This window comes from Fukomys damarensis, unplaced genomic scaffold (assembly GCF_012274545.1).
Source record: "Fukomys damarensis isolate Sample0158 unplaced genomic scaffold, DMR_v1.0_HiC HiC_scaffold_2, whole genome shotgun sequence".
Classification (NCBI taxonomy): domain Eukaryota; kingdom Metazoa; phylum Chordata; class Mammalia; order Rodentia; family Bathyergidae; genus Fukomys; species Fukomys damarensis.
In genome coordinates this window covers 8828154-8849369 of record NW_022900914.1, presented here as the reverse complement: position 1 = coordinate 8849369, position 21216 = coordinate 8828154, and the positions used below count along the sequence as shown (strand labels likewise).

At 43.6% G+C, this 21216-nt stretch overlaps 2 protein-coding genes across 3 annotated transcripts in view; one reads left to right on the top strand and one right to left on the bottom strand.

The window, feature by feature from the left end:
* Positions 1-4: 4 nt before the first annotated feature.
* Positions 5-12010, top strand: Supt7l (SPT7 like, STAGA complex subunit gamma). Of its 2 annotated transcripts, XM_010604716.3 has the most exons (6): positions 5-357; positions 1633-1739; positions 3065-3677; positions 6608-6932; positions 8035-8272; positions 10086-12010. In XM_010604716.3, the coding sequence occupies exons 3-6, from the start codon at positions 3265-3267 to the stop codon at positions 10346-10348; spliced, it is 1239 nt and encodes a 412-aa protein (XP_010603018.1). In that variant the 5' UTR covers positions 5-357; positions 1633-1739; positions 3065-3264; the 3' UTR covers positions 10349-12010. The 2 variants fall into 2 exon arrangements, with proteins under 2 accessions (XP_010603018.1, XP_033619277.1); XM_033763386.1 differs by lacking the exon at positions 1633-1739.
* A 76-nt stretch (positions 12011-12086) lies between these two features.
* The window catches only part of Gpn1 (GPN-loop GTPase 1), a 27229-nt gene continuing 18099 nt past the window's right edge, over positions 12087-21216 (bottom strand). The window contains exons 13-14 of the mRNA XM_010604717.3: positions 16356-16463; positions 12087-13521 (exon numbers count right to left, since the gene is read on the bottom strand). Of these exons, the coding sequence (XP_010603019.2) occupies positions 13436-13521; positions 16356-16463 (194 nt within the window). The 3' untranslated portion in view covers positions 12087-13435. The remainder of the gene's footprint in view (positions 13522-16355; positions 16464-21216) is intronic.

Here is a 21216-nt window from a genome sequence, read left to right as displayed (position 1 = left end):
TGACTGTCGTGGTACTGTGCAGCATGGGGACATCTTTGGAGGCTGCAACAGGACTGTAATGACTTCCCGTGGCACATCCTAATTGAAAGAAGCACTTCCGGCAGCCCAGGACCACTAATCAACAAACCTGCCTTCTAGGCTGGGCGCGACCCTTGTCCCTGGGCTCCGGAGTCAGACGGCCGCCCAGCCGACTCCTGGAATACGGTAGTAAACAGTGACGCCTTTTTTGCCTGGGTTTAAGTGCAGAGGTCCCCATCTTCCGGCTGCCCTGGACGTCAGGTGTGCCCAGGATCCTGTGATTGGCGTCTGCGCCTGTGACCGAGGAACACCCCACGGAGGAACTTGGGCATTCCTTAGGTTAGAAACCTGGCCTTCCTACTCCTTTCGGGGAAGTTAGGGAAGAAGGGAGCTATTTTTTGTTGCTTCGTTCATTCATTTATTCTTTCCGAAATGAACTAAGGTAGCAGCAGAATCTATGGTTGCTTAGTAGCGTTGACTGTGACAGTGGGCAAGACATTGGGCCTCAACCTTTATATCTGAAAAATAGACAATAATGTTATCTACTTCATAGAGTTGTAGAGAGAATTGGACTAAACAATAAAAGTGAAGATTGGCATACAGTAAACACTCAATAAATGCCAGGAACTGTACCAAGATCATAACCATAATAGGTAGGTGGGGGAAATAAAGTTGATTGAAATAAGTACTGGTTAAAATCCAGGAATAAATGCTGCGACTGAGTCATGTAAGGTGAGACGAAAATATAAGGAAAGGATATGTACAGGAGTGATAGAGGGTGCTACCTTAAGCTATTCTTAAGAAACAATTTAAGTCTGCTGGGGAATGGAGGGTTTTAAGGCATTTTTGGCTGAGCTCACAAGGTCAACTTTGGGATTGCGAAAACTGAGTAATAGCCAGGTATGGTGGTGCGTGCCTATAATCCCAGCACTCAGGAGGCTGAGGCAGAAAGATTGTGAGTTTGAGTATTGAGGCTAACCAGGGCTACATACAGAGACCCTGTCTCCAAACAAGAGAAAGATATTAGAACTAAAGTGGCCATGTAGTCCAAGTATTAGGAAAAAAAAAAAAAGGTGGAAGAAACAAAGGTACGAGCTCAACAGGTTAGGTTTATTTCAGAACAAACCTGAGAGGGACTGCCTGGCACTTCGACCGGAGTGGATAACTCCTGTACAGGCTATGAGGTCTTTTGCAAGGTCATGAGCATAAAGAGGGGGTGTGAAAGGAAAAGATAAAAATGGGACTTTCAAGGGGGAGAGGTCAGTGAAAAGGAGTTGTGGCTGCCTGCCAGGGACGAGGGTTGAGAGCGAGCAGGAGTACTGGTTTCTTGTTAAGAGCAGGGCTGAAGAATGATGGCTGATACAGGGTACAGCTGTGCTCAGGGGACCTTAGCAACCCATGATGATCCATCTTTGGCAGGTGTGCAAACACGGGGGGGGGGGGCATGAGGTTTAAAGCGGTCTCTGTTCGGCCTAGGATGGCGGCGGTCGGAGTCCTTTACCAAGAAGCTCCTTCTGCCTGCTTCCACTGCAGTAGCTCTGTGTCTTTAAAACAGCACTTGCCACACACTTTTGTATTGAAATATTTTTCAACTGTTTCTTTCCCTCACTTTAGGACCCAGAACTTGCACTTTGGTCTTTCTTTGTCTCCTCACGTAATGCCTGGCATTCAGTAAGTGTTTGCTGAACCTGAAGATACGTATGAGCAATGAATCTGGAAAGGTGGGTTGAAGCCAGACTGTGAACTTCGTTGAATGATAAGCCAAGGAATTCTGACTTCTTCCAGGAGGCAATAGGAAGCCATCATATTTTATTAAGTCTAGGAGCAGTGTGAAAAATAGATTGAATACATGAGGAATGAATATGAATGAGAAGGCAGCAGAAAACTCTTAAGATTCTTCTTTATACATGTTAAATGTTGAAAGCATAAGTCTTCATTAGCCACTCCTATATTTTCCCTCTGGAGCCAGTTAAAATGTTATACTGCCCGATGCACATAGAGTAAGAACCACCTCTTACTTGTTTTTAACTCTAATTCTTTTCTCCTAGGGATCCAGAACAGTTGTATTAAAATTCTTTGAGGGCCTGGAATTTAGCTCAGTGGTTCTGTCACCTGCCTCAAAAGCGCAAGGTCCTGAGTCTGATGCCCAGTACCAAAAAAAAAAAAAGATTCTTTGAGACACGGGGCATAGTGGCACATGCCTGTAATCCCAGTACTCTGGGAGGCTGAGGCAGGAGGATTCCATGAGTTCAGCCTGGGCTGCATAGTGAGTTGGAGTTCAGCTTGAACTGCATTGCAAAACCCTACCTCAAAAACAAAAAACAAGAAAAAGAAAGAACAATAAACCCAGTATTTCTGAGTTATCCACACACCCCCCATACTGAGAATTGAACCAAGGGCCTTTGTACTGAGCTATATGCTCACACTGGGTTTCTTGTTTTTTCTTTTTCTTATTTTTTGTTTTTGAGATAGGGTTTTGCAATGCAGTTCAAGCTGAGCTCCAACTCACTATGCAGCCCAGGCTGAACTCATGGCGTCCTGCTGCCTCAGCCTCTTGAGTGCTGGGATTATAGGCGTGCACCTCCACGCCCAGCTCAGGCCTCAAATTTAAGTAACATACTTTTAAATTTTTGTTTTATTTTGTTGAGACAGGATCTCACTGTGTACCCCAGGCAGGCCTCAAACTCGTGGTGATCCTCCTGCCTCAGCCTCTAGAGTGCTGGGATTATAAGCATGAGCCACAGCACCCTACTTAGTTTTGCAGATTATTTAGGAAGAGGCATGATGGTAGTTCTTGAGTTAGTGAATTGAAACAGAAAGTGAGAACACTGAGGATTTAGCTCAGTGGCACCACACCTGCCTCGCATCCCTGGTATTAAAAAAAAAAAGAAAAGCAAAGAAAGTGAGGACACTAGAGCCCCAGACATCATTGCAGCTGTTTATCTACTAAGGCCTCAGCTCCTAACTTTTGGTTCAGTCCAGTAGGAATTATCTTTGTGTGACGGTGATCAGCAACTAACAGTTGTATTTCTCTTCATTTCTCCAGGGAGAACATCTTTGGTCCTCCAGTTTGGCTCCACTGATATTTTTCACAGTGGTATTAAACAGCTTGCATTTTGTGTAAATAACTGGCTAGACTTCTGTTTTTCACTACAGAAGTCTCCAACCTCCAGTTACCAGAGACTTAAAGGGATTACTTATAGGATATCATCTACATCAACCCTGAGAGCTCTTCCTTATTCCAAAATGTTGAGGTATTGGGGAGAGATACCCATGTCATCGAGCCAGACCAACAGAAGTTCCTTTGACCTGCTCCCTCGGGAGTTCCGGCTGGTGGAAGTCCATGACCCGCCCTTGCACCAGCCCTCGGCCAACAAGCCCAAGCCCCCTACCATGCTGGATATACCCTCGGAGCCATGCAGCCTCACCATCCATACCATTCAGTTGATCCAGCACAACCGACGCCTTCGCAGCCTCATAGCCACTGCTCAGGCCCAGAATCAGCAGCAGACAGAAGGTCTCAAAACTGAAGAAAGCGAACCTCTTCCCTCCTGCCCTGGGTCACCTCCTCTGCCTGATGACCTGCTCCCTTTAGATTGTAAGAATCCCAATGCACCGTTCCAGATCCGCCACAGTGACCCAGAGAGTGACTTTTATTGGTAAGGCAAAGTTTTGCTGTGACTTATTTTTCTCAGGCAGTCTTCTGACAACCCTGTTAAGGATATAAGAGCATCTCCATTTCCGCATGAGGAGACTGAGGATAAGAGCAATTGACTTGGCCAGGGTCGCTCCATTAACTAACAAGATATCTAAATTTTAAACCAGGTTTTCAGAATTCAGAGTCTATATTTTTAAAATTTAAATGCAGTAGATACTTACTGAGTGCTTACTATGTGCCAAGCATTTTACTAGATACAAGGTAATACACTGGAAAAAAGGCCAAGGTCTCATAGTCTTCAGAATCCTGTCTTAGTATCTTCATTGTTGCTTCAAATAGCTTACTGTGTTCAAATTGGGATTCATGGACTTACTCTAATATTATTAGGAATCTGCAAGTCTATACAAGAATTTTTTTTTTTTTAGACAGTATCCTTCTGTAGCCCAGGCTGGCCTTGAACTTGAGATCCTCCTACCTCAGCCTCGAGTTCTAGGAATTATAGGCATCTGTCATAGCACCTAACTTATAAGACTTTTAAAATCCTATATTTTCAACTTCTTTCTCTCTCTTTCCTTTTTTCTTTCTTACTGAGACAGGGTCTTGCTATGTAGACCAGATTGGCCTTGAACTTGCTGTAATCCTGCCTCAGCCTCCTGAGTGCTGGTAATTACAGGCATGTGCCACCACACCCGGCTTTGTATTTTCATTTTGATAACATATAATTTAGGAAATAGTGTAAAAATGTTCTTAAAAGCTGGGTGTGGTTGTACACCCCTGTATTCCCAGCACTCAGGAGGCTGAGGCAGGAGGATTACTGTGAGTTCAAGGCCAGTCTGAACTACATAGCAAGAATATGTCTTCAAAAATAAAGTGTTCTTGGGCTGGGGATTTAGCTCAGTGGTTCCACTGCCTGCCTTGCAAGCATAAGGTCCCAAGTTTGATCTCTGGTACCAAAATAAATAAATAGTGTTCTTAAATCTTGTTACTCAAAATCTGTTCCAAGATCAGCAGCATCACCCTGGTACTTGTTAGAAATGCAGAATCCTAGGCACCCAAGACCTGTTGGATCAGAATTTGCATTGAACAAGAGTTACAGGAAAAGCCATGGATCCGTGAATAACTGTGAGAAGCCCTGCTGCAGAGTCTCTGAATGACTGCTTTGTAACCTAATGCTACTACTAGGGTTCAGGGTATACATTTATATTTAATGCCAGTTACCTTTCATTTTGAAATTTGTCAGACCTACAGAAGAGTTCAAGTAATAGAATAGACATTCAAATGCCCTTCATCTGGTTCTGCCAATGGTTAATATTTGACCATATCTCCTTTCTTACATGTATATGTGTATAATACACATATGGACAGAACACAAATATATACAATATATATGTATACACACAAACGTTTTTGCCATTTTAATGCATATCATAGACATTATATTTTACCCCTAAATTCTTCAGCATTCATACCCTAAAAATAAGGAGATATTCCCACATAATTATAGTATCAGTATCGTAGCAAAGTGTATGAATGTTAATTAATGTCATTTAATAAGTCCATATTCAGATTCCTCCAGCTGTTCCTAAAATATCTTTTATAGATATTTTTCCCATCCAGAATCTAACAGAGTCATGCATAGCATCTAATTGTTATGCCTCTTTAATACCTTCATGAGTGTGGGTAATAGTCTTGTGAATGTCCTTACTAGATTCACTGATTATTTCCTCGGAGTTAGATTCAGGTTAAAGAAGTGTGACAAGAATACTGCAGAAATCGTATTGTACATCATTTACTACACTGCCTATCAGCGATGATGGTATTTTTATTGTCCAAAACTAACAAGAACAGTAGGTTTACTGCATTAGGGCTGCAGTTGGCCCATCTGATGTCAAAACATTGTGTAGCTGAAAGTTCTGACGTCACTGGAGTAATGAAAGGGTGAGGATAAATGTGTTATTACGTGCATGGCGTGCACTAGCATAGATACGCTCAACTCAAAAAACTTACTCTGAAGCAATCGGCAAAATTTTGAGGGCAATATAATTCAATAAAATAATATCTCTCATATCAAACTGACAATGTTATCTAGGCATGGTTGTCCATGTCAGTAAGCCCAGCGGTCTGTTAAGCTGAGGCAGGAGGATTGCAAGTTTGAGCCCAGCCTAGGCAACGTGGCAAGACCCTGTATCCAAAAAAGAGTGCAATGGGCCGGGGATATAGCTCAGCGGTTCGGTGGCCTGCCTTGCAAGCGCAAGGACCCGAGTTCTATCCCTGGTACCAGAAAAAAAAAAAAAAAAAAAAAAAAAAAAGTACAAAGGCTCTGGATTCAACTCTAAGTACCATACCCCACCAAAAAATTGATGCTATTATTAATATCATATCAGTGGGACCACCACCACCACCAACCCCGCTTGACAAGCACAAGGTCCCCAGTACAGGGCTGAAAAAAAAACTTATCAAAACTGAACAGTTCAGCCAGGCATGGTGATGCATGCTTGTAATCCCAGCACTTGGGAGGCTGAGACAGGAGGATCGCTGTGAGTTCGAGACCAGCCTGGGCAACATAGTGAGTTCCAGGTCAGTCTCAACTACATAGTGAGACCCTGTCTCAAAAAAACCAAAACCAAAACCAAACAAAAAAACTGAATAGTTCATAGAAGGAAGTTTCCTTTTCCCTAGGTAACCTTTTGTACTCTTATTAGAGACAGACACATATTGCTATTCAAACCACATAGTCAGAGAGGCTCAGAGACATGACCTTGGGTGGCCTGGACCTGGCCTCAGCAGCACAGTGAAACTCAGCTGTGTAAACTGGGTGGAATTTTCCTGGAAAGCAGGGCCAGTGGTTTGACTGGATCTGTAAAACTCCTAGAGACCAGACAGGTCACCCCTCAGCATGAGCACTAATAACACTCTTGGCTGCACTTTCAGTGGGAAAGGGGAACCTGTGACCGAACTCAGCTGGCACTCCTGTCGGCAGCTCCTCTACCAGGCAGTGGCCACCATCCTGGCCCATGCAGGCTTTGAGTGTGCTAATGAAAGCGTGCTGGAGACCCTCACCGATGTGGCACATGAGTATTGCCTCAAATTCACCAAGCTGCTTCGCTTCGCCGTGGATCGGGAAGCCCGGCTGGGACAGACTCCTTTCCCTGACGTTGTGGAGCAGGTATTCCACGAAGTGGGTATTGGCAGTGTGCTCTCCCTCCAGAAGTTCTGGCAGCACCGCGTCAAGGACTACCACAGCTACATGCTGCAGGTGAGCTGACGTGTGCAGAAGTGGGCAAAATTGTCCGGTCTAGGGATGTTCGGCGGGACCTCACAAGCCTTGCTCTAAAGTGCAGAACACGGGGTTTGGAGTGAATGTAACATTCTTTTCTCATGGCCTTAGCTGTATTCCTTTGGTCTTCTTCCTGATTTGGCCAGCCGTTAGAGTCCTGCTTTAATTGGGAACAGCCCATTCATGGATACTCCCTCTGGAAGAAATTATACACAGATATATGGCATCTGAGTGAATGTGGTTAGCATTTTCTTATTCAGCAGATGTCTGTTTGAGGGCTTCTTGTGCATCAGGCATTGTGGGACGTAGCAGCTAGCAAGACAGGTTCCTTGATCTTGCAGTCTTGCTGAGGGCAAACCAAAATAGGTAAACAAATACTGACCATAATATTAGGTGCTGTGAAAAACAAAGTTTGCGCGGTAGTAACTCCCAGGAGATTGGAGAGGAGACCTCTTTGGTTAGACCATGAATATCTCGTCAACTCTTGCAGCTGTGAGAAGTCATTTGTTCACTGTTTCAGTTTCCCAAACCTAAAATATGATTGCTAATTTTTAACACTCAACAACAACCCAAAGAAGACTTAGCTAAGTAATCCACGTTTCCTACCCAGTTTATTACCACCTAGGTACATATGCCTGTTACTTTTTTTTTAATTGATTTTATTGGTACATTTTAGGTATACAGTACAATTACATTCATTATTGGGATCTTGTACCTTTGCATGACAGGTCTTGGCCTAATGTTACTTTTTATAGACAAACGTGTAATCTTTTGTTCCTGATTTATCTGTAATACAGTCTAACCCTATTTTATTTTTTTACTTTTAACTTTTAATTGATGAAACACATTTCCTGGCATATTTTCTTTACAAGTCTCTTCCACTTATAAATGCAAACTCAACATCTTAAATTCCTTCCCTTGGCAGTGCAAGTTTTCGTTGTTTTGCTGTGCTGGGAGAAGTGAAATTTTAAGAACTCTTCTGTTACCCATATTTTGTCGGCTTTTCCTTAGGATGCCACATGCTAACTGTCCAGTTTGATTCTAAGGTAGCCCTGCAATATTCACTCTTGCTTGCCAACAGATTAGTAAGCAACTCTCTGAAGAGTATGAAAGGATTGTCAACCCTGAGAAAGCCACGGAGGACACAAAACCCGTGAAGATCAAGGAGGAGCCAGTGAGCGACATCACCTTTCCTGTCAGCGAAGACATAGAGACTGACCTCGCTGCTGGAGACCAGTCCCTGCCCATGGGAGTCCTCGGGGCTCAGAGCGAGCGCTTCCCTTCTAACCTGGAGGTGGAAGCCTCACCACAGGCTTCGAGTAAGAGATGGCAGTGTATTCCATTTTGATTCCAGGAGATCTGCTAAGTTTAGCATTAGCAGTCAGTAGCACTTAGGAATCAAGCTCCGGAGGTAGGAGAACAAAACCAGGAGTAGGCAGAATGGAAAGTGATCCGTCCTTAGTGATCTAAACATCCCAGAATTATTATTTCTGATTAGTGAAGAGGGGACCAGCACAGCTTTACAGGCTTTCTTCAAAGTAATCTCTACGTAGGATGCGGATGCACTGTGTGTTGTCTGCTGATTACCAGGATGGATTCCGCTCATTCACCTGGTCGGGCAGATGCCTCTTTTTCCTTTAGGATTCTGTTAGGCATTCCTGATGCTGGTACTGGACTGAACAAGATGCTGCCAGACAGCTGCAGGAGTGACAGCTGCTCAAGAATGTTTAAATAGTTGAGCATCTGCCAGAGCACACCAATAATTTGAAAACTAAAAGGACTGAAATAGGGCTCCCCAGTTGGAGGCAGTTGGCCTCTTCCAGGGAACCAGGACAACTGACTGATGACTTGAGTCACTTAAATTAAGACGTGCACAATGGACTGTAATTCGTATGTCTTGAACCACCAGTGATACATGCATAACTGTCCAATTGCGGGGCTTTTTTTAGTAAAAAGACTGATAAAAGTGATTAGATCCTTTTGTTTTTGTTTTGGTACCGGGGATCGAACTCGGGTCCTTGTGCTTGCAAGGCAGGGAGCAGGACCACTGAGCAAAATAAATCCCTGGCCCTGATTAGATCCTTTTGTACCCCTAGTAGTACAAGCTGCCTGGTGGGACAGCCATGAATATACCACTGGTGGTTCAAGCCAGCAAGAATGTTTTAATCTGGGCTTTTGATTGTTTATAAATATAAATTGTCACTTCATCCATGCAGAAATAACTCAGTAGTAAATCCTCAAATGTAGCCTATCTCAGCGTTGGGAAGAGAGCCTTTCACTGTGGCACTGCTAGACTACATGGGGCAAGACAGTGGTGGCAAACCTATGGCACTCATGCCACAGCCAGCTGTTTGTATCACTGAAAGCTCTAAAGGTTCGCCATCAATGGGGTAGGGGCTGGAGACAGACACAGGGACCATAACTGCTATTAGCTTAATGTAGAGACCATGAAGTTTTCATTATGTGAGAAACGACCAGAACGAGATCCAAACAAAATGTAGGCAAACAAGACAGTCCATAAATCAAGGAAGGACAGCAAACCATACAAATGAACAGGACCCATAGTTGTCCCTGCTTTTTTTTTTTTCATAGTGAAGATTAAGCCCAGGGTCTTCGCACTGAACTACATTCCCAGCCCTGTATTAAAATTTTGAGACAGGATCTTGCTAAGTTGCCCAGGCGGGGCACAATCCTGCCTCAGCTTCCTAGAGTGCTGGGATTATAGGCATGTGCCATCACACCACTACCTGCCTTTGGCCATGGGACAGGGAATCTTTCCTCCTGCATAGTTCTGCTTGTCTGGTTTGGGGAAAATGGAGGCAGTGAGGGGAAGAAAAGCAGTGTAGAAGAAATAGAAAGGAAGATATTCAGGGGCTGTGGATTTAGCTCAGTGGAACCACGCCTGCCTTGCAAGCGCAAGGTCCTGATTCAGTCTCCTGCAGCAAAAAAACCCATTCAGAGTTGACAATTTGTTGAAGCTCTTTGAAGCAGAGGATGATGACCATATTCTCTCACCAAGTACAGAAATCGGGAAAAGTGAGCTCAAAGGACATTAGTAGGTCCTGTGAGATACTCACTCTACCTTGTTCAGCGTTTTGCTCCCATTAGTAAATGCTCTTCCCTCGTTTCCAGGTGCAGAGGTCAATGCTTCTCCCCTCTGGAACCTGGCCCACGTGAAAATGGAGCCTCAAGAGAGCGAGGAGGGCAACGTCTCTGGGCACGGCGTGCTGGGCAGCGATGTCTTCGAGGAGCCCATGTCAGGCATGAGTGAAACTGGGATCCCTCAGAGCCCCGACGACTCAGACAGCAGCTACAGTTCCCACTCCACAGACAGCCTCATGGGCTCCTCCCCTGTTTTTAACCAGCGCTGCAAGAAGAGGATGAGGAAAATATAAAAGGGAGAGGAGGCCATTTTCAGGCCAGACCTACAACAGGCAACAGAAAACCTTATTGTACTAGAATTTGTTTTCATAAATAGGGATTTGATTCTTACTCTTGAAAAGTAGGCTATACTCATTTCAGAGAGACTGGACTTAACCAAGCAAGTCTGCATTTTACTTTGGCATCTAGTTGTTAGTTTCCCACAGCAACCAAGCCACCCTCCAGAGGGACCAGGAGACCAAAGCACTGCCCCAGACTGTCGTCTTTACTGGGACTACACCTTGCTTAGCTTCTCTGCGGCTGTTTTTCTTGCAGTTAAGAGTGACACCACGCTGACATACCATGCAGGTGTGAGGACTTCAAAGTGGTGCTTGAATAGATGCATAGAAATACATGCTGGTGTGAGCTTTTCATCTAACTCCATCCACTTCTGGGCCGCGTCTTGGGAATACAGTACTAGTACCTAACAAGAAACAGCTAACGAAGCTTCCCTTCTGTCACGTTTGTAAAAATGTTTTTGCCGCCCGTGAGGTCTTAGGTCTGTGCTAACAGCCTGGCCCACATTTTCTTCACCCTTCTCTAGACTTACTCCCTGCAGCCTTATCCTTTCTGCCGTACCTCTGACTCCGACTTGTAAGACACTGTTCGCCATGTACATTTCCCCAGGTGTTCCTTTCTTTTCTCCTTTGTGAATGAAGCAAATAGGACCAGGCCAAGCTTCATGGTTCCTCCTCCAGTAGTGTGGGCCCTGGGACACCTGCTAAGTCTCTTATCAAGGAAATGAGCTGGCAGAGGTGATGGGATTAGCAGTAACTAGCAAATGCGTGCTCCATAACTTGCTAATAGATGAGTTTCATTTTCTATGTTTTTTTTGTTTTTTTTTTTTTTGGTACCGGGGACTGAACTCGGGTCCTTATGCTTGCGAGGCAGGCGGTGGAACCACTGAGCTAAATCCCCAGCCCAAGTTTCATTTTCTAATGCAGAATACAAGTCCTGGGAAATGCAGAGCACAATTTTAATAGAGACAAAAAATAAGGTCCAGCTTTAATTAATGCATTATCAAGGACCTTAAGTGTCCTGAGCAGTAAGAATAAGGTGACTGTTGCAAAATGAGGTTATAGTTTATTAAGAAATAATTTATAAATCAGATTATAAATCTTTAGCACACTTTATCTGGACCCTTCCGGTTCCAGTTTTAGCTTTATTTCTCCTTGTTTATGAATGAAATGTCCATCAGACTGTGTGTGTAAAGTAGCCACCTGGGCACTTTATTCATAGCAAACTTTTACTAAGCACCTATTATATGCCCTAGGTCCTGTGCAAGGAATACAAAGATGATTAAGATTTAGTCCTTGCCCTTATAGAGCTGATAGTAGCATAGGAGAGACCAAGTATTTTTAAAGGCAGAGACAGGGCCAAAAGCATTACACAAGAAAACCAAGTTATGTTCAGAGCTACACTTTGTAAATGGCTTCCCCTTAAAGTTAACAGGTCAAATATTTACACCAGTGATTCCGTCTAGGTATACAAAACACTGAAATTAATACTTCATAGTAAAATACTTTTGAAAGTTTAAGTTGGGGAATACACCAGGCATGTGGCACATATCTAATCCCTGCACTCGGGAATCAAAGGCAGAAGGATCGCCATGAGTTCCAGGCCAGCCTGAACTATGTAAAGACCCTGTCTCAAAAGATGGAATAATAACAGAACCAGGGATTTAGCTCAGTGGTGCCACTGCCTGCCTTAAGCACAAGGACCCAAGTCTGATCCCTGGTACCAAAAAAATAATAACAATAATAATAATAATAATACATTGTGGAACAGGCACAGATGGTCAAGATCAGGGTATGCTCCTAAGGAGGATCACTGAGTCACTTGAGGGCTGGTACCCAGTTCACCTGGCTGGAAAGATGTCATAGGCTTCTGAGCTGAAGCAGTGTTTCTCAAACCAGTGTGTGCCAGAATCACCTAGAGGGCTTGTTAAAATGGACTGCTAGACCGCACCTACAGTTTCGGACTCAGTAGGTTTTGCGAGGTGTATTTAACAATTTTCCCACTGATGCAGGTGCGTCTGGCTCAGAGAATAGGCTCTGCGAACCACCGACAGTCAGGGCAAACCCTTATGATGGCTGTGATGGACAGAATGGGCAGCTAACGGAAACCCAGGGCATTTGAATAAAACACCAGCGATACTCCGAAGTTAGTGCAAAGTATCAAAAACAAACCAGGCTTGGCTCCGTGCCTGGTTACCAGGTGTCTCTAACCTGGGAAACTGGTGCCCATCACCACCTTAGTAAAACAGGTTTGGATGTCACTTTAGGCCTCTGCTGAAGACAGTGACTATTAGTGATAACTTTTTGATTTGAGACCATTACAGGCAGGCTTATAACAGAGTTACAATTAAAATCTCTTTATCCAGATCGCCATTTAAACAAGTCTTATTCAGAAGTCATGTGCTTTGCCCTTTCTTCAGCAAACCTGGTGTCCAATGACGAGCTACCTAGTGTGGCGCACATTTCATACCAAGCAGACTGGGTGCCAAGGAGACTCCTGCTCCTCTGCACAAACTTGTTTCCCTTCTCCCTTTGTGCTAAGAGAGCAGCGCCGGTCAAGGGCACAATGCTGAGAAGTAGATGCTATGGGTCCAGCCTGATAATCGAGATCTGAAGTGGTAATCAGACCAGTAACCTCTCCGTATTCCATAAGCAGCAAGAGTACTTGAGTTTAAATGGTAAAACTTGAAGTTTTGGGCCTGAAGGGTTTCCTGTTTCCGAGATCAGTCAATATATCCTTCCTTGCACAAATAAATACAAGGGAAAGGCCAAAGCAGAGCTGGCATCTACTTTCCCTGACTTCATCTGAGTCACAAGGTTTCCCTAAGAGAAACTGTTATTCTGAAGAAGAAAACATTTTTTACAGTGCTAGGGATCAAACTCAGGGCCTCATGCATGCTAGGCAAATGCTCTACCATGGTACAAGTCCCCAAATCCCCAGCGACAGAACTGTTCGCCATTTCCCCGATAAGAGGTAAGGACAGTTTATTCACATGGAGGTCCACAATTTGGGACTTCTGCAAACAAGTTAACTTTCCTAAAAGTTTATTTGTTGCTTCTCTTCCAGTACTGTGCCATTGATTCTTGCATAAAATTTTGAAATGCTGGCTCTTCGTGGCTTTCCTCTGTAACTGAAAGGAAAAAAAAAAAACAATTTTAAAAACTCCTTAGACAGGGCCAGGGATTTAGCTCAGTGGTTCCCCTGCCTGCCTCGTAAGCACAAGGACCCGAGTTCGAACCCTGATACCAAAAAAAGAAAAAAAAACTCCCTAGACAAAAACACACCAGCAGAAGAAACTCGGACCCACTTAAGCATCTTCCTGTTAGTAAAGCTCTCCTCTGTGTCACTGCATTGTTCCTTTTCTTTTTTTTTCCTTTGTACCAGAGATTGAATTCAGGACCCTATGCTTAAGCAGGGTGCTTAAGCACTGAGCTAAATCCCCGGCCCTGTTCCCTTCTCTTGAGCAAAGATCACTGCTCTCCTCCCAGCTCCTACAACACTTGGCTCATGTTATGCGTGGTGCCCCCCTCGGGTCTGGAGTCCCATGAAGAGGCCACTAACTTCCACTCGGTGTCCTCAGGGCCCAGGCCGGTGCCCAGTCCAGGGAGCAGGAAGAGGAGTTGGCCAGTGAATGCACTCCCTTCCTCACGCTCCTTCCAAGGCCAGGACTACACTGGGCCCCATGGGGAACACTGTGCAGACTTGGATAAGGGCGTCTGCTGTAGCTTCTGACCTTTGACTTAGAGGCAGTAGCTTGAATAATGAAAACAAGTGTTAAAAAAAAAAAAAAAAACCGCACACAAAAGTGCTCAGTGTTAGATTCTTCAAGAAATACTGAGTTCACAGTTTCACAAATAGTATCATAAAATGCTTCAGGCTTCACTGTATTTTGAGATCACTAGAATAAAATCTTCCTTTTTAATCACTCAAAAAAATAAAAACAAAAAGCCTCTTAGGCAAGCACATCAGGGCTCCTGTCTGTCACCCAGCCATCAGAAGTACTCATTTCTCACAGGGAACGACACCCAGAAGCATGCTGGGCTTACCATGTTGCCAAACGTGCTGCTTTGTAAGTGGGGAGAACACCTCCTTCATAAAGTATTAGGTTCAATGAGGTCCCACACTTAGGTATTTTTTCTTCTTCTTTTTTGTATTGGGGACTGAACTCAGGCACTTCCCAGGCAAACACGATGCCACTGAATTACATCCCTAGCCTACAAAGGCCTATTTGTAAATGTCCATAGCACCTTTACTCATAACAGCTCAAATAAACCCAGATGTCAATTAGCTGTGGATGGATAAGCAAATGGTAATACAGCCAAGTAAAGAATATGACTCAGTAATAAAAAAGAACATACTGTACTACTGCACTGATGAACATGTTCCTATACTCCGTGAAACAACATGAAGAAAACACGAAATCATGATGTGTGAAAAAGACTAAAATACCATTTATGGTCACTCTGGAATAGCAGAACAGTTGGAACAGAAATCAGCCAGTGGTTGCCAGTAACTGTTTAGGAAGGAGCCCTAAGAAGAATTCTAGGGTTGATAGAAGTATTGTGTTTTGATTGTGATAATGGTGACATGTTTGTTAAAACTCATCAAACTACATACTTAAAAGTCATTATTTTCCTATTTCTAAATTACATCTCAATAAATCCAATTAAATGAGGCTGAAGCAGGAGGATCTCAGATTCAAGGCTAGCCTGGGCATCTTAGCAAAACATTGTCAAGTAAAGAGGGTTACAGATGTCAGGTATGGTGGTGCACACCTGTGATCCCAGCACTCAAGAGGCTGAGGCAGACGAATGCCACAAACTCAAGGCCAGCCTGAGCTAACTTGAGTTCAAAGCCAAAAGCCCAAAGTACGTAGTGAGACCCTGTCTCAAAAAAAAAAAAAAAAAAACACAAAAAAACAAAAACAAGCTAGAGCTGTAGCTCAGTGTTCAACTCTCAGTACAAAAGGAAAAAAAGAAGAAGAAAATAGTAGATGCATCTTACAGTCCATAAAACTGCCAAGTGGAACCAGCGTTCGAGACCCATTCTATCCTCACTCTTCTAACCCTGACTGCTAAGACCTCCCTGTGCGTTCTTTTTTCCCCAGTGCTAGCAATTGAACCCAGGGCTTTCATGCTGAACTAAATCCCCAGCCCATTTTTTATTTTTTATTTTGAGACAGGGACTTGCTAAGTCCCTGAGTTGCCCAGGCTCAGCCAAAACCCGTGATCATCCTTCCTCAGCCTCTCGGAGTGCTGGGATTATGGGCAGAAATCATTCCACCCAGGTCTTACGCATTCTTGAAACACTGGGGCTGGCGATGTAATACAGTGGCAGAGTGTATCAGCATAGACAAGGCCCTGGGTTCCATCACCAGCATGAAAAGAAAATTTAAAAAAATTTTTTAGCTGGGCATAGTGGCACATGTCTATAATTTCAGCACTTGGGAGGCTGAGACAGAAGCAGTGCCCAGGTCCAGATTAGCATAGGCCACATACAGTTTAAGACCACCTGAACTACATAGTAAGACCTGTCTCAGAAAGAAAAAAAATAACTAAAAACCACAACACTGGGCTGGGATTTAGTTTAGTGGTTCCACTGCCTGCCTCACAAGCACAAGATCCTGAGTTTGATCCCCGGTACCAAAAAAAAAAAAAAACAAAAAACAAAAAACAAACAAAAAACCCACTAATAACAACAAACTAAAATCTTGGATTCTTTACACTGAGTTAAATGTAAAGACCCAGAAGACACAAGACAAAAGGCCGACAGCCAAGGGACTATTAACCATTTAATCGGAAGACCGGAATTTTCAATTAGCAATAGAGGCAATTTTGCTGGTGCTATAGCCTTCACCTTCTCTTCTTCCTCCTATCACTCCCCACAAGTTTAAGATCTTTTCTCAACAACAAGAAAGTCCTGGGCAAGCAACAGCTGTTTCCATGAGCACCTCAGCCTCCTCACCTCTGTGATCAATGTCATCAGTGTCACTGTCAGCGTCCTCATCCTCTTCATCCAAGGTTCCACGAGTCAGGATCAAGTCAGAAGGGTCTAGCACAGGAGATAGGCTGTCTAGAGGGGAAACATTCGTCAGTACATACAGCTCTTCAAACAGGTGATTCCAGGGGCCACGGATTTAGTTCAGTGGTTCCCCACCTGCCTCACAAGCGCAAGGATCTGAGTTCAATCCCCAGTACAAAAAAAAAAAAGGTGATTCCAAATCAGTAACTGTAATTGTAAGTGTTCGCGATGAATATAAATGCAGGCCCTTGCTGCTTCTAAATGTGTGGCTAATGTACTGGTTTAGTTCACAAAGTGCTGTCATAAGCCCAGTAGTGCAAGGAGTCCCATATTTCCCTCTGAAGAAAACACAAGACACCGTGTCCAGGAGGAGCAATCAATGTTCTTTCCCTAGCTCACACCCTGGAAGACACTACCAGCGTGGTTTTTCCTTGGAAGGCTAAGTCACCTGAGCATATCCAGTGTGCTGGTGGCTGGAGGCAAAAGGACAGAGCACTGAGGAGGCTCCTCTTTGCCATGTTCAGAGAGGGCCTGAAGAAAGTACAGGGTGAAATGAGAATGAAAAGCCAAAGCATTTTTCCAGAAAGGGAATGAGACAGAAAATGGTAAATAAAATATACTAATAGAAGTAAAATTCCCTAGTGTAAGGACGGCGAACTTTTAGAGCTTTCAATAATAACAGCCTGGTGTGGCACACGTGCCCTAGCTTGGCCACCACTGCCCTAGGGAAACTAACAGAAGACAGTCTAGGCACGTAACTGCTGATGGGATTCAGCCTCTGGGAGGTAGTTGCTACAAGCAAATAAAACCACTGGAGAAGACAGCCACTCTCTCTTCAGGAACCTAGGAAGCTTTCAAGAGCACAACTAGGGTTAATAAGGAGGGCCAAAGGCAGCAACATGAGCGGCACAAATCTCAAGGGACCTGAGGCCCCGCAGGGAGGATGGCAGGGTATGCTGATAAGTAAAGGCTGCGTTCCTTGCCCAACCAGGAATCACCCAGCTATCCTTATGATTTTCCTCCAATGACCCACAGAAACTCCCCTAATCTTCAACAGCTTCTCGGAACACAGCGGGCCTTTGCAAGAGCAGACACGTTTGTCACTTCCTGTACTCATGCGTGTCCCTGAAGGACCAGCACACAGAAATTTACACTGCTGTGTGACCCGAAGATGGCTCAGCCGAGTTCACAGAACTGGTACACCCAGTCCTTTTCCAGCTTTGTTGTTCTCAACGGGAGATAAACCAATGCTTTTTTTTTGTTTGTTTGGTACCGGGAATTGAACTCGGGTCCTTGAGCTTGCAAGGCAGGCCTCCGGACCGCTGAGCTAAATCCCCGGCCCCCAATGCTTTCAAGAATAGAAATTTCACTCCTTTAACAAAGTTTTCCCAGAAAATGTTAGTGTCACTGATGCAGAGGAAAAAATAAAAGTACATCCCATTTACTACAATTAATAAATGAAGAAAACTGAGCATACTATTTTTGAAAAGTCCATCCAATTTAGTTGCAGAATCCCACTGAGCTGCAATAGACTTATACCCCTCACAGAGAAGACAGCCCCGCAGGCTGCACAGGTAGGGGCCAGGGGTGTGCACGTTAAGAATATGCACCAGCATGAGAGGCAATAACACTGACTCAAATAATAAAAACTCAGCAAAGTAAGCGGGATGAAAACACTAATATAAATCAAAAGCCTTCACATACACAAACATGTGCCAAGCAGAAGACTGAATAGTGCAGAAAATCCATTTTCAACAACAAAGATTCCTTTGCATAAATTTATCAATTTTTTTGGCTCAGTGGTGCTGCCTGCTTCGCAAGTGCAAGGTCCTGAGTTTGATCCTGGTACCAAAAATAAATGGCCAGCCTGAACAACATAGTGAGACCCTATCTTAAAAAATCAAAAATAGGGCCAGGGATTTAGTTCAGTGGTTCTGCCACCTGCTTCACAAGCAGATGGTCCCAAGTTTGATCCCCAGTACCAAAAAGTAAATAAATGAAACAAAATAAGCAACAGGACAAAGATTTCTATTCTCACCACTCCAATTCAATAAAGTGCTTGAAATTTTAGCCTGAGCAATCAAGCAAAAGAAAGAAATAAATGGAATACAAACAGGAAAGAATAAAGTCAAATTATCATCATTTGCAAAGGATATGGTCCTATATTCGGAAAACCCTAAAGACTCCACTGAAAGACCTTAGAGCTGATAAACTGAGGAAGGGAGCAAGATACAAAGCCAACATTAACTGCCGCCTGCCTCACAAGCACAAGGACCCAAGTTCGATCCCCGGTACCAAAAACAAAAACAAAAACAAAGTCAACATTAAGCCAGGTTTGGTGGTGCATACCTATAATCCCAGTACTCTGGAAGGCTGAGGCAAGAAGATCACATGTTCAAGCCCAGCATGGGATACTGGGTGACTTCGTGAGACCCTTTCTCAAAACTTTTAAAAAGGGGCCAGGGATGTAGCTCAGTGTAATGACCTTGGGTACAATCCCTAGTACACCCCCGCAAAAAAGCTTTTCTATACACCAATAATGAATTAGCTGAGAAAGAAATCATGGAAACAATTTCTTTCACAATAGCTTCAAATAAAATAAAATGAGTAGAATCAACATATTCAAGGAGGTAAAAGACCTCTACAATGAAAATCACAAAACACTGAAAAGACAGTATATGTGGGCTCTCCAACTTTAGCTTAGTGGTGCCACTTCCTGCCTCAAAAACACAAGGTCCTGAGTTCAATTCCCAGTACCAGAAAAAAAAAAAGACAGTAGATGATATAAAGACCGCCCATGTTCACAGACAGCAGAATATTGTCAAAATGGCCATATTTCCAAAAGCAATCTACAGATTCAATGCAATCCTCATCAAAACTCCAATGACATTCTTCTTAAAACTAGAAAAAACAGGGCCAGGGGTTAAGCTCTATGGTTCCACTGCCTGCCTCCCAAGCACAAGGACCCGCGTTCAATCCCTGGTACCAAAAAAATAAATAAATAAAACCAGAAAAAATAATCCTAAAATTCACATACAAACAGAAATGACCCAGTACAGCTAAAGCAATCCTTAGGAAAAAAAAAAAAAAAAAGGCTGGAGACCTCATAGCACCCAATTTCAAATTCAACTACAAAGCCATAGTAACAAAAACAGTATGGCAATGGCACAAAAATAGACACATAGACCAATGGAATAAAACAGAGGACACAGAAACCAACCCATACAACTACAGCTATCTGATTCTTGACAAAAAGGCCAAAAACATACACTGTGAGAAAAGATAGCCTCTTTAACAAATAGTGCAGAAAAACTAGACTATGTTCAGAAGAGTGAAACTAGGTCCGTATCTCTTACCCCATACAAAATTCAGTTCAAAGTGGATCAAAAACCTAATATAAGAGGTAAAATTTTCAAAATGCAAGAAGAGACACTTGAAGTCACAGGTATCGGCAAAGACTTCCTGAATAGGCACGTCTCCAAAAACACAGAGAATAACTTCAAGAATCAATAAATGGGCCAGGAATTCAGCTCAGTGGTTCCACCACGCCTTGCAAGTACAAGGTCCCAAGTTTGATCCCTGGTACCATAAGTAAATAAATAAAATAGAGGGCCGGGGATTTAGCTCAGTGGTCCCACCGTCTGCCTCACAAGCTCAAGGTCCTGAGTTCGAGCCGCAGTGCCCCCCCAAAAAAAATCAATAAATGGGACTACATCAAATTAAATGTTCTGCACAGCAAAGGAAACAACCAACACATTGAAAAGACAGCCTACAGAATGGAGGAAAATCTGCCAATCCTTGAATGATAGACAATATGTAGAATATACAAAGAACTAAAAAATTTAATGCCAAAAAAGATCAAAAAGACTAATCAATAAATTGGCTAAGGATTTAAACAGATACTTCTCAAAAGAAGCACCACAAGCTGAGCATGGTAGCACACACCAGTAATCCCAACATTCCCAGTACAAGGGGGATGCAGGTTCAAGCCCAGCCTGGACCAATTAGTGACTTAGTGAGACTGCGCCTCAAAATAAAAAATAAAAAAGGCCTGGATATATAGTCCAGTGCAAGAGCCCTAGGTGCAATCCCAAGTAAAAAGAGGGAGGAGGGAGGAACGGAAGGGTAAAGAGAAGGGAAAGAAGAGGAAGGAGACAAGAGGAAGAAGAGGAAGAAAAGGAGGAAGAAGGAGAAGATGAAGAAGGGACAGGAAGAAGGGGAAGGAAGAGGAGGAGACGGGGGGAGGAGGATAAATGGTCAATAAGTACATGAAAAAGTGCTCAACACTTCAGCCATCAGGGAAATACATCAAACAACACTGGGATGCCACCATCAAGAAGGCTATCATCAAGAACAGAAATAACAGCAAGGCAAAGTGGCTCACTCCTATAACCCCAGCACTCTCAGAGGCTGAGGTAAAGGAACATTGAGTTCCAGGCCATCCTGGACTACACAGTAAATTCAAGCTGGCCTGGACTTATATGGTAAGCCCCTGTTCAAAAAAGTAAGTAAATAAATGAATACAAAAATCAAAAGGGGCTGGGGATTTAGCTCAGTGGCTCTGCAGCCTGCCTCTCAAGTACAAGGACCCAAGTTCAATCCCCAGTACCCGAAACAAAAACAAACAAACAAAAAAAATTTTTAGCCGGGCGTGGTGGGGCATGCCTGTAATCCCAGCACTAAGGAGGCTGAGGCAGGAGGATCACTGTGAGTTCAAGACCAGCCTAGGCTACATAGTGAGTTCCAGGTCAGGTCAGTGTCAACTACATAGTGAGACCCTGTCTCAAAGAAAAAAAAAAAAAAA